The sequence below is a fragment of the Mustelus asterias genome, chromosome 13 (assembly GCF_964213995.1).
Source record: "Mustelus asterias chromosome 13, sMusAst1.hap1.1, whole genome shotgun sequence".
Classification (NCBI taxonomy): Eukaryota; Metazoa; Chordata; class Chondrichthyes; order Carcharhiniformes; family Triakidae; genus Mustelus; species Mustelus asterias.
Window position 1 is genome coordinate 97,517,555 of NC_135813.1, and position 12,961 is coordinate 97,530,515.

A 12,961-nucleotide genomic window follows, 5' to 3' on the forward strand; every position below is an offset into this window, starting at 1 on the left:
CTAGATGGAAGTGGTCATGGGTTTGGAAGCTGCTTCCGAAGGATCTTTGGTGAATTGGTGCAGTGCATCTTGTAGATAGTGATCTCCCAGGGCACTGTATGCAGGCATGTCACTCCCCCACTCCTTCCCCCAGACCTCGCTGCCCCCCCCCCCTTTTTCATTGCTACACTTCGCCACCCCGGCTGAACACTGACCCTCCCCTCCCGCTGATCGCTGCCCTGGCCGATCGCTGGCCCTGATTTTCCCCCTCCCCGGTTGATTGCTTGCCCTGATTCTCCTCTCCCGGCTGATATCTGACCCCGATCCCCTCCTCCAGCTTATCACCAACCCCAGGGCAGAATACACCCCTGCCCTCTGGCTCCCTATCATGGCCCCACTCTCTCCATCATGGGTCTGCAACATTCAGGTGCTACCCCCTTCAGGCCACACCCCCACCCCTTAGCCTCCCCCCCCCTTGGCACTGCCCAGTGCCTGGTGGGCATTGCCAGGGTTCCAGGCTGGCACTGCCCAAGGGGCACTTCCTGCTGCTGCTCCCGACACCTGGGGGGTTTCAATTGCCACCAGCAAGACCATCATGTCAGGTGCCTGTTGGTGCGGACCATACCCATGAGCGTTGCTAGTGAGGCCATTAAGGCAAGTGAGCTCGGACGCAATCATATTCAAATTTGCGACTAAATATTTAAATCAGCCTTGCGCCTTCCCAGAGGGGTGCCAGGCTGATTACGCCGGCAGAACGGGACCGCGATCATCGTGAGAGGCGAGAAACCAGGCGCGGAACTGGATTTTCACCCCTCGCCTGATCTTATTGGTTCACCACACCGATCGATTGGTGTCACAAGCCAGTACAATCACCCCCTTTGCTTTTTATCTTCCTGACTTGTTACCAGTCCAGCTTTCAATGGTTAATGAATCTTTACAATTTACCAGTTAAAGAATTCATTCTTGCTGGGTGGTTAAGTCTTGTGGAACCTGACTTAATCTATAATTGGGGATTTATTGCAAACAAACTGCACCCCATAAATTGACTTAAAAACGTCCCATAAATGAAATAAAAGAGCCACACGGGAGTATTGGATTAGAATGTCAGCCTCAATTTCTGTACTCAACTCCCTGGAGAGGAAGCGCATTCTGACTCCAGCAACTGCCACTAAACCTCAGCAGATATATTAGTTTAACAAAAGTGAACAACTCACCAATGTCCAGGGTATTGCCGAAGGAATTATTTGACATGTTCACCAGTTTTACCTACAACACTTTCACAGACTGGTGCAAACTGAACCCAAACAAAGCGCAAGTAACTCACCTTTCACGCTGCTCAGACGGATCTGACAACCAAGGTTCACACAACCTGCGGATGATGCAGTAAGTTTCTATTCCCCGCGATTGCGTCTGGCTGTTTCACTTTCGTTTCCGCTCTCCTTCCAGACATTTCCTCGTCTGTTGCTGCTGCAGTCCCTGCTGTGAAGGCCAGAGGGCGGCCCACACCCAGCAGTGCCAATCTTGTTTGCAAGCGGAGGCAGCAGTGGATCTGTGCCGCCTCATATTTTGCATTGGGCAGATCGAATAATGTCCATATTTTCTGCCTGAAAGCAGTTACCCGCGATTGAGATGGATGAAGCTTCGGAACTCAGCAGAGAGGACATTTTAAAGAAATTCAGTTCAGGGCTAACAGACGGGTGTCACATGGAAACTGGCCAATAAATAAAATAGAAGGAAGCTTGCGACAGCAAAGTTATAAAATTGGTTGAAGGATAACAGAGAATTGTTCCAGTGAACTGGAAGATATTTTTTCTATATGAATGATATTGGCGTTGCTCAGGCTAATCTGAGATGAATGTGTTCAGGATGTATTTCAGGACTAGATGTGCCATGGAAGCATCTTGTCAGGAATTTGTGCAACAGCCTCAGCAAGTTCTAGATCAGCAGCTGGCAAACTAGCGAGGGGATGTAAATTGAAGCGAGGTCACAGTGGTTGGCACCGCTGCCTCACAGCGCCAGGGACCGGGGCTCAATTCTGGCCTCGGGTCACTGTCTGTGTGGAGGTTGCACGTTCTCCCCGTGTCTGCGTGGGTTTCCTCCAGGTGCTCCGGTTTCCTCCCACACTCCAAAGATGTGTGGGTTAGGTTGATCGGCCATGATGAATTGACCTAGTGTGTGGGGTAAATGTGCATTGTTATGGGAATAGCGCCTGGGTGGGACTGTGGTCGTACAGACTCGATAGGCTGAAGGTAGGGATTCTATGTTTAAGTCCTCATTAAACCTCCAGATAATGGCCCTTTTACCAAATTGATTGTTCATCAGCGATGTCTACTGTCCATCTATACAAAGTGACGGATGACTCTCTCCACAGATGCTGCCAGACCTGCTGTGTCTATCCCGCAGTTTCTGTTTTTGTTTCAGATTGATGACCGCCAGGCCGAAAGGAGACTCCGTTTTTGTTTTCCAGCTAAATCCCAACGTTAACACAAATCCTTCCCTGAGAATCCCATCAAGACAAACCTCTGATTGAGAAGGGAGTCAAGGGGGTAATGGAGGGCAGGCAGGAAAGTGGGGTGTTGAGACCACAATCAGACTCGCCATTATCTCACTGAGTGACGGAACTGGCTTGATGGGCTGAATGGCCTACTTCTGTTCCTATTTCTGATGACCTTATGTGATTAAATTTGCTGATTTTTGAGGTTGGTGGTGAGACCAATGGCACCCACAGCAAAATGGCTGAAGGTAATTGTTTATACTCAGCGGTCCACAGATCCCCCAGCAGAGACTGGGAAAACCCCAGCAGAATTTCAGCATCATTGCTTTCCATCATGAATTGGAGAGTCTGTCTTTTTCTTTTTCTTCCTCTTCAAGTTGTTTTGCTGCCTCTTTAAGGCAATGGCCTCATGCTGGACACAGCAGTCAAATGAAGAGAGATTCTGTAACATGAGTGAATGTGTTCCCTTTCACTTTGTGCTCACTTTGTCATGTACTGAGCCTAAATTTAAAGTTGAGAGCACCATTTTCATTAAGATCAAAAGATAAAGCCCTGAAGCCGGGTGTGATGCTACTTTGCTCGAAACACCACAGGTGTGAGGCCCACACTAAACTGCTCAGAGACTGCGGCCAGCGCCTACACCAAGACCCAATTGGCCTCTGACACTGCTCTTCCCTGTTCAACTCCCAGTCTGTCCCTCCAGACAAAGGAATCCTGTCCCTGGCTGATTCCCTGAGTCTCAAGCCCAAGAACCTGATGGCCTGAGCCATAGCCTGGCTGAATCCAACTCCATCATCCTGGTGCTGTGGAACCACCTGGGCTCCAACATCAACCACCTCAGGACCCTTAACCTTCACTTCCTCTGCTTCCCAGCCAGGGCCAATAAGCTGGAGCAGCACAGGTGAAGCAATGGACTGGTGAGTACATAAAATAATATCATTTTTACAAAGTGCTTGATGCAAACTTAACTAGATTAGTTTATTTATTAGTGTCATAAGTAGCATTACGTTAACACTGTAATGAAGTTACTGTGAAAATCCCTTAGTCGCCACACTCAGGCGCCTGTTTGGGTACACTGAGGGAGAAATTAGCATGGCCAATGTAGCTAACTAGCACGTCTTTCGGACTGTGGGAGGAAACCGGAGCACCCAGAGGAAACCCACGCAGACATGGGGAGAACGTGCAAAACCCACACAGACAGTGACCCAAGCCGGGAATCGAACCTGGGTCCCTGGCGCTGTGAGGCAGCAGTGCTAACCACTGTGCCACCATGCTGCCCCATTACTAATTAAATATTAAATGTTTCAATGCATTCATTATTGCTGTTTCATTTATGTTGATACCTGGGATCACATTAAGTTTCAAGTGTTAAAATGAGCTCAAAGTGGAAAATAGTTTGGGAAGCACTATTCTAGATTCACAACACAGTTTAGTGTTGAGGGAATGAATACTTTCAGAGGGCTTGCATTGATATCCTCTTTGCCATCCACTGTTTTGATCAGCTTATAAAAGGGCAAGTCCAGAAAGTATTTGGGATCCAGGTCAATTCACCTTCTTTGACACCATGTGGATTCTCGGAAGTGAACTCTGAAGGTGTGGTTTGAATGCGGTGGATCTGCAGATTTTCCCGCCCATTTTTTGGGCGTACTTAGTCGAATGAATCTCCAGCACCCTATGCTTCACACAGCGCCATGGGGAGTCACGCTGGTGGGGGGATGGGACAAATTCCTGCCCAACAGGCTGGCACCGGCGCACTGAACGGGCTACTGTGCACGCTCTGATCTGTCAATGGGAGGATCAGCACGTGCACACTGGCAACCCCCCCCCCCCCACACCGGCCTCCCGATCACCAGCGATTCCATTGCTACCCAGGCCTCCCCCACCCCCCGCCCAATCACCAGCTTCTCAACCGCTGTCCCTTCCCCCCACCAATTGCCGGCCTCCGTGGCTCCCCACCCCATGTCCAGCCCGAGCTACCCCTCCCCATGTGAGGGCAGCTTTCTGTGAAAATGTAAACCTCACAAAGACATTGTGCAGATTTGCAGGTTTTAATGAAATTTCAACAAGATCAGTTCCTACAAAAGATTATACAGACAATGAAACTGGTGACAAATTAATGCAAGCAATATATACACACCTTCCAAATCATAGCCAAGTACAAATCCCACTCTTGTAACTGGGCAGCAATATTAAATATAGATTTGAGGATCATTACCAACAAGGAGATCACTCAGCCCATCTAGTCAATGCTGGCTCTCTGTAAAGTAGTCCAGTCAGTTCCCATGTTATCCCTGTATTGCTCCAAGTGTATTTCCCTCAACTGCTGATCCAATTTGCTTTTAAAATCACTGATCGTGTCTGCTTTCACCATCCGGCTCAACGAGTTCCAGTGCATCACCAGCTATCAGTGTGAAAAAGTTGTCCCAGAATCTCTTGCCCAAAAGATCAGAAACAGGCCACGCTAGATCAATACAATATACACAATCCAAAATCCGTTCTTTATGATTGTTTTGTGCTTCCCTTTCTACCTGGCCCGTCCTCACATTTTTTTTGGAACTATTCAACGCGCTGTCCACACCTCTCCTCAAGAGCAAAATACTGCAGATGCTGGAAATGTGACATTAAAAATAGAAAATGCTGACAATGCCCAGCAGGTCAGGCAGCATCTGTGCAGAGAGAAACCGAGTTAGTCACTGACCCCCACTTCCTGTCAATGAATAAAAAGAACGTTTTCCACACCTGTCTTTTATATGTTCTGTTGCGCCACCTGTAATCTCTTCCTGATACCATTCTGCCATTTGACGAACTCCTTTTTTACTGTTCTGTTTCTTTTCCTGTGACTCTTTCTCTTTCCCTTCCCCGTGCCCTGTCCTTGGTAAAGATTGCTCTTGCGAGGTGCGAAGTGATGCATTTTGGAAGAAATAATGTAGGGAGGAGTTATACAATAAATGGCAGAGCCATCAGGAGTATAGAAACACAGAGGGACCTAGGTGTGCAAGTCCACAAATCCTTGAAGGTGGCAACACAGGTGGAGAAGGTGGTGAAGAAGGCATATGGTATGCTTGCCTTTATAGGACGGGGTATAGAGTATAAAAGCTGGAGTCTGATGATGCAGCTGTATAGAACGCTGGTTAGGCCACATTTGGAGTACTGCGTCCAGTTCTGGTCGCCGCACTACCAGAAGGACGCGGAGGCGTTAGAGAGAGTGCAGAGAAGGTTTACCAGGATGTTGCCTGGTATGGAGGGTCTTAGCTATGAGGAGAGATTGGGTAAACTGGGGTTGTTCTCCCTGGAAAGATGGAGAATGAGGGGAGATCTAATAGAGGTGTACAGGATTATGAAGGGGATAGATAGGGTGAACGGTGGGAAGCTTTTTCCCAGATCAGAAGTGACGTTCACGAGGGGTCACGGGCTCAAGGTGAGAGGGGCGAAGTATAACTCAGATATTAGAGGGATGTTTTTTACGCAGAGGGTGGTGGGGGCCTGGAATGCGCTGCCAAGTAGGGTGGTGGAGGCAGGCACGCTGGCATCATTTAAGACTTACCTGGATAGTCACATGAGCAGCCTGGGAATGGAGGGATACAAACGATTGGTCTAGTTGGACCAAGGAGCGGCACAGGCTTGGAGGGCCGAAGGGCCTGTTTCCTGTGCTGTACTGTTCTTTGTTCTTTGGTCACAGCTGTTATTCTTCTTAGAACAGTCAAAAACAACCATCAACGTTTAGTTCCACAGATGTTACCTGACCGGTCGTGTGTTTCCAGCATTTTCTGCACTTTTTCAGCAGGTACAGTATTTTGCTTTTTGTTTAAAGATTAAAGGTGAGAGAGTGATTGTCTGGCCAGTGGGTGAAGCCCCTTACATGAAATCCAACAAGATATGGCAGAGAGCTATCAGAACTGCCTTTACAGATGTGAGTGTAATGTTCACTAAATATTATCTGGAAATCTATAGGTAAATTTTATCCATGAGCAAGTTATGCCCCAGATTGATTGATTCCCTATCTTTATTGTGCAGCGTTAGAAAATTAATCTACTGTTACATTGTGGAAACAGATTCAACGGGGTAGTGGGGGTTTCTTATCAGTGGCCTGATAAAGTTGAAGTTAAAAGTTTTAAAGTTTATTTATTATTAGTCACAAGGCTTACATTAACACCACAATGAAGTTACTGTGAAATTCCCCTAGTCGCCACACTCTGGCACCTGTTCGGGTCAATGCACCTAACCAGCAGGTCTTTCAGATTGTGGGAGGAAACCGGAGCACCCGGAGGAAGCCCACGCAGACACAGGGAAAACGTGCAAACTCCACACAGACAGTGACCCAAGCCAGGCCCCTGGCGCTGTGAGACAGCAGTGCTAACCACAGTGCCACCATGCCGCCCCCATTTCTCCTAAACACTTAAGAAAACTAAATAATTAAATTTGCAAGACACGATCTTATCTCAAGATGTAATTAAAATTTATTAAAAACATGAAATATCATTTTCCAGATAAACAAGACAAGACATTAACCTCCGGCTGTGGGAGGCCTGCAGATGGTCAAATAGCTCTGAGTCAGTGCTAAAAACCTCTCCAAAGATCTGAGGCACTGAGCCAAAATTCAATACAATTATACCTTCTGATATTTAAGATACTCCTTCTAATTTGCTTAGACTTGATTTCATTTCACGTTAACATGTCAGTCCAAGACATGAGAGATTACCTCAGCCAATTGCGATGTACTACTTGACTTAAAGATCTTTCATTTGCCAATCCAAAAACCAGATTTCCTCCCCCTGGCATGGCTCACTTTCTCATTGCTATGTCTCTAAGCCACCCAAATATCTTCCCACTGGCATATTGCCAAAACAAACTGGTAGTGTCAGTTCTAGGCCCGAGAAATTACACTTTCTATGTCTTGGACAATAGGGCCTTTTACCTTCAGCTACTAAATGTTTCAGTATCTGTCCCAAACTTGACACTACATTGTATTTCTGCTGACTAAATTAATTTCGCTGTTGAACTCTTAAACTTCCATTGTCTCTGCAGTGCTCGCATTTTGACTGAAGCGAACAAATATATTTGAATTAAATTTAATATATTATATAAAATTTAGAAATATAGATTCTTAACATTAAAATCATCTCTTATTCATTTTAATAGTGTTTAGCATTCACATACGAGCAAACTGTTAACGTTATCTCGTTCGGTGAAAGTAATCTGAGTTCTTTCCTTCCCAGCTGTTACTAAAAAATAAACAACTGCCTGTGGCTCTGCTCGCGAACTCAGAATTCCCTTCCACAAATAGTAATTGTCAAAGGAAAACAGGGTATGTGCTTGAAAAGGTGGAAATTTGAATAATTGGATTTCTCTTTCAAATACCCAACACAAACACGATGGTCTAATGGCCTCCTTCTGTGCTGTATGAGCCAATGATGCTGTGGTTATTGCAATACATACAAAATACTTAACAATCTACTACTGCTTCTTAATATTTAAGCAATCTTAAAATATTCATAATAGTTAATTACAGCAAATTAATGAATGATCTCTGAACAAATTCAGTCAAATAATCTATCCTACTTTAAAGAAGCTGTATTTATTCACTCCTGCCAACACATAGTGTAAAATACATTTAAATAATTGTTATTTAGTTAATTGCCTTTTCTTCAATGACTAATAGTTAAAAGAAACTCATATTCACTTTCAGTTTTTAACTTTTTTCAAAAGTGCACACAATTTTTATTTAAATTGAGATATTTTCAGGTGCAGGCCGATCATTGGAAAGGATTAATTTGCAGTGTATAGAATTAAACAATCCAGTTCCATGTCACGGCACAATTCATTCAATAGTCATTGCTGCTGATTTTCAAATCTCTTTGCCCCCACGGAGACGCAAGTTGATGTTGATGGTGGAATGTTGCTTAATGCCGTAGCTTTCCAACGTACGGCCGTCTTCTAGTGTCTTCGATTCAAAGTTTAGGTAATACTGTTGTGATGAAATGCGCAGCAGAGATTCAATTTTATTTTTCAGGCTGGAAACTGTCTCATTTGGGGTCACGTTAATTGTCTTGAGACGTCCATCTGTATTCCTGACGAATATCTCCGTTAATTTTGTTGTGAGTAGCTGGAGCTTTGCATCAAAGAATATTCCGGAATCCAACAAGGATTTGTTGTCAGCCAGAATGGTTTCATTAAAGATCAGGCGTTGCTGGGGAGCTGGAATCTTCCATTGTTGCTGGACTTGCTGCTTGATCATTGAGATCTTGTCGCTGATGTTAAGTTTCAGGCTTAACGAGGATCCATCCAATTGAAACACCGTGATTTCAGTATTTTTCATTGGCTAAGACAAGTTTTTAAAAAATAAATAGAAACATTATGCTTTTTTTGGGAAATGGAGACAGTTGTCTCTTTTTTAGTCAGTACTCCAATAACTACATCTACCTGTGGTTCTTCCTGTCCCTCCTGACTGATTCTGGCGGGGTTGATGACTATATTCCAGTATCTTACACAAGTGGCCACTCTTCTTGTCTGGGCTTTGACCAGGTTTATCTGACCTTTTTGTGCAAAACTACAATTCAATTTTTTTCTCACTCGGGGGCTAATGAGCAAATTTTGGATAAATAATGTTTGACACAACATTGAACATGAGTTTCAAAACAAAAACAGTTCAGGCGTGAAAGAACCAACTTGCTCAGAAAAAAAAAGTCAAAGCAATAAATTGATCATTTAAAAATTAGTGATAAATAAGATTGTCCATTCGAGTGTGGGAGGGTAAGAGTTTGAGTCCAGCTTACTCCAATTCTCAGGGTGCTCATTCACTCACCCTCATCCATTGTGATAGTGGCTGAGAATGCCTATTGAGAGCCAGACCTATGCTCACCCTCCCCCTCTCTCTCTATGCACACCCTCCCCCTCTCTCTCTCTCTGTGCAGACCCTCCCCCTTCTCTCTCTCCATGCACCTCCGCCCCCTCTCTCTCTATGCACTACTTCCCTCTCTCTATGCACGCTTTCCCTCTCTTTCTGTCTCTATGCACACCCTCCCCCCCTCTCTCTATGCACACACTCCCCCTCCTCTCTCTCTCTCTGCACACCCTCCCCCTCTCTCTCTCTAATGCACACCCTTCCCCCCTCTCTAATGCACACCCTCCCCCCCCCCTCTCTAATGCACACCCTCCCCCCTCTCTCTAATGCATACCCTTCCCCCCTCTCTAATGCACACCCTCCCCCCCTCTCTCTAATGCATACCCTTCCCCCTCTCTCTAATGCACACCCTGCCCCCTCTCTCTAATGCACACCCTCCCCCACCTCTCTCTATGCACACCCTGCCCCCCCTCTCTCTAATGCATACCCTCCCCCCCTCTCTCTAATGCACGCACACCCTCTCCCCCCCTCTAATGCACACCCTCCCCCGCCTCTCTAATGCACACCCTCCCCCCCTCTCTAATGCACACCCTCCCCCCCTCTCTAATGCACCCCCTCCCCCCCCCTCTCTAATGCACGCACACCCTCCCCCCTCTCTCTAATGCACACCCTCACCCCCCTCTCTAATGCACACCCTCACCCCCCTCTAATGGACACCCTCCCCCCCCTCTCTAATGCACACCCTCCCGCCCTCTCTCGAATGCACGCACACCCTCCCCCCCTCTCTCTAATGCACCTCCCCCCCCTCTAATGCACGCACACCCTCCCCCTCTCTCTAATGCACACCCTCCCCCCCTCTCTCTAATGCACCTCCCCCACTCTCTCTAATGCACCTCCCCCCCCTCTAATGCACGCACACCCTCCCCCTCTCTCTAATGCACACCCTCCCCCCCTTCTCTCTAATGCACCTCCCCCCCTCTCTCTAATGCACGCACACCCTCCCCCTCTCTAATGCACACCCTCCCCCCCTCTCTCTAATGCACACCCTCCCCCCTCTCTATGCACATCGCTCCCCCTCACACACGTGCATACTTTCTCTCTGACTCTCTCATGCACACACTCTCTTTCTCACACACAAACGCACTCACTCGCTTTCCCACTCACTCTCTCACATTCCAGTGGACCCCATTCTTGCTCTGGATCCTGCTTTCTCCCTACGTCTTCCCTACAGGCCGCTCTTATTCTGACTCTCCTGGGCTCTGCTCTCGCTCTGGACACCACTGCAACTCTGGATCTGGCTCGTGCTCGTGCTCCAGATTCCACATTCGCTTCTGGTCCCATTCTCCTAACTCCCCTGGACCCAGCGCTCACTCCTGGGCCCTGCTCTGCCACCAACCCCCACCCCTCCCCCCACCTCCTGTACCCAGATCCTGTTCGCCACCCACTCTGCCCCAACCCCCTCTTACGCCCCCACTCTCTCCTGACCCCCCCTTCTCCTCCAACCCCTGGCACCCCCCAGCCCCACTCTTCCCTCCCCCCCCCCCCTTCCCCGGCCATGCTTTGCCCCACAATTGTGCTCAGTCAACCACCCCCCCCCCCCCCCCCCCCCCGCCCCCCCACCACATGAAATCTGGCGCAGCACTTGGACAAGCCCAGCCCAGACAGTCAGATTTGTTCAACCATTCGACTAAGTGGGATCCTGTATATCTGGTGTGTGCACACGTACAATATATGATCAGTGGAAATTCCAGCTGATTCTTTCTGTAGCTCCAGTGCAAGGGTGTTGAGGCCAATTATAGCACTCCCCACATTCAGCTGACATCAGCTAACTCAGAACAGACTGAGAACGGAACCTGGGGAGTTTCTGATTGGAGCGAATCTCCAGATATCTTGCCGTGGGAATCCTCATGGGTGGGAAGGAGACTTGGACAGACAGGCAAAAGGTCTGTTGCCCTCGGGCAGGGATTTCCGATCCTGGGGTGGGACGGACTGGAATATCCTACCCTTGGTCTTTGACCTCAGAGAGCTGAGTTCAAATCCTGCTCCTGAACCTGAAGTTGCCGTGTACTCTTGATAGCTGGAACTCCCAGATTTAACAACAGAGTCTTCACAAATCCTACAATCTGCGTTTCCTTGTATCAAAACTTTATTGTTTATTAAAACAGTTTTACCTGGACGGCCCATGCTTGAACTCCAGAGACACATGGCATTCTCAGACACTTGCTGGCCTCATCCACCATCACACGCCACACAGAAGGCATAGCCACGTTTCCTGTTGGATCAGCTGGGTCAAGAATTATTGGCCTGAAAAATAAAACCGTTCCAAAAACAATAATTAACCATAGGCCAGGACTCACTTACAGGGGTGGGTTTAGCTCAGTTGACTGGATGGCCGCTTGTGATGCGGAGTGTCGCCAACTGCACGGGTTCAATTCCCGTACCTGCTGAAGTGATTCATGAACCTTCTCAACCTTGTCCCTCGCCTGAGGTGTGGTGATCCTCAGGTTAAATCACCACCAGTCAGCTCTTCCCCTCAAAGGCAAGAGCAGCCTATGGCCATCTGAGACTATGGTGACTTTACCTTGACATACTATATTTGTGATGAGGGTAAATATTTTAAACCTCATCACCATTCAAATCTTTCCCCAAACAACGCTTTCTCTCTGTTGCCTTCACCAAGGATCCACATCTCGGATTTCAACCGTTGATTTCAGTATTCCTCTGTCCTGGAACACCCTGTGCATTCAAGCTTCCACATAGTCTCTCAGTGCTCAGCCATGCCAACAGAACACCACTGCTTCACTTTCTACTTAGAAAGGAAGCTAGAACTAGAGGGCACAGCCTCAAAATAAAGGGGGGTCGGTTTAGGACAGAGTTGAGGAGGAACTTCTTCTCTCAGAGGGTGGTGAATCTCTGGAATTCTCTGCCCACTGAAGTGGTGGAGGCTACCTCGCTGAATGTGTTTAAATCACGGATAGATGGATTCCTGATCGGTAAGGGAATTAGAGGTTATAGGGATCAGGCGGGTAAGTGGAACTGATCCACTTCAGATCAGCCATTATCTTATTGAATGGTGGGGCAGGCTCGAGGGGCTAGATGGCCTACTCCTGTTCTTATGTTCTTATGTTCACAGGCTGGATTAAGACATCACCAACCTTAGGATCACCATAGGTGCCTCGTTTCTTGGTAGCCAACTTTAAGTCTGCTTCAGGCAGTTGTCTTTTTAATTCCGAGCCCTTTCCCTGCTCTTTGCTTTAACTTCACCGAACAGGACTTGTCCAGATTCCTACTCTTTGTTCCTCTGACTCAATTGTCTTCCTGGGAAATTCCCTGGTTTCTGGGACTTTCTCCTTTAGTTTCTGGGACTTGTTTTCTGTTCCTCTGCATTGTCCTGCCTGCACTGACAGTTTGTGGAATGCTACTTGCCTCTGGGTTGCCTGGTTCAAACTGACAACTCAAGTGCTTCTGCTTTTCAGTCTGAGCCTCTGGCTGTGAGGCAACAGCTTAGTTTTTTTTTAACCCTTTAATTGTTTTACACCTTATTACAGTGCAGGCAATGTTTAAAGTGAAACTAAAGCTCACAGGCTTGCACCCACCTATTTTAACATGGGGCTAAACTGGAATTTTGACCCTTAGGGCACAAATGC

General features: G+C 47.3%; 1 protein-coding gene across 1 annotated transcript in view; it reads right to left on the bottom strand.

Annotated features, from left to right (window-relative positions):
- Positions 1-12,961, bottom strand: part of LOC144502304 (2'-5'-oligoadenylate synthase 2-like) — a 44,877-nt gene that overhangs the window by 23,316 nt on the left and 8,600 nt on the right. Inside the window, exons 5-8 of the mRNA XM_078226115.1 lie at positions 11,486-11,618; positions 8,322-8,792; positions 7,631-7,744; positions 3,235-3,387 (exon numbers count right to left, since the gene is read on the bottom strand). Of these exons, the coding sequence (XP_078082241.1) occupies positions 3,235-3,387; positions 7,631-7,744; positions 8,322-8,792; positions 11,486-11,618 (871 nt within the window). The remainder of the gene's footprint in view (positions 1-3,234; positions 3,388-7,630; positions 7,745-8,321; positions 8,793-11,485; positions 11,619-12,961) is intronic.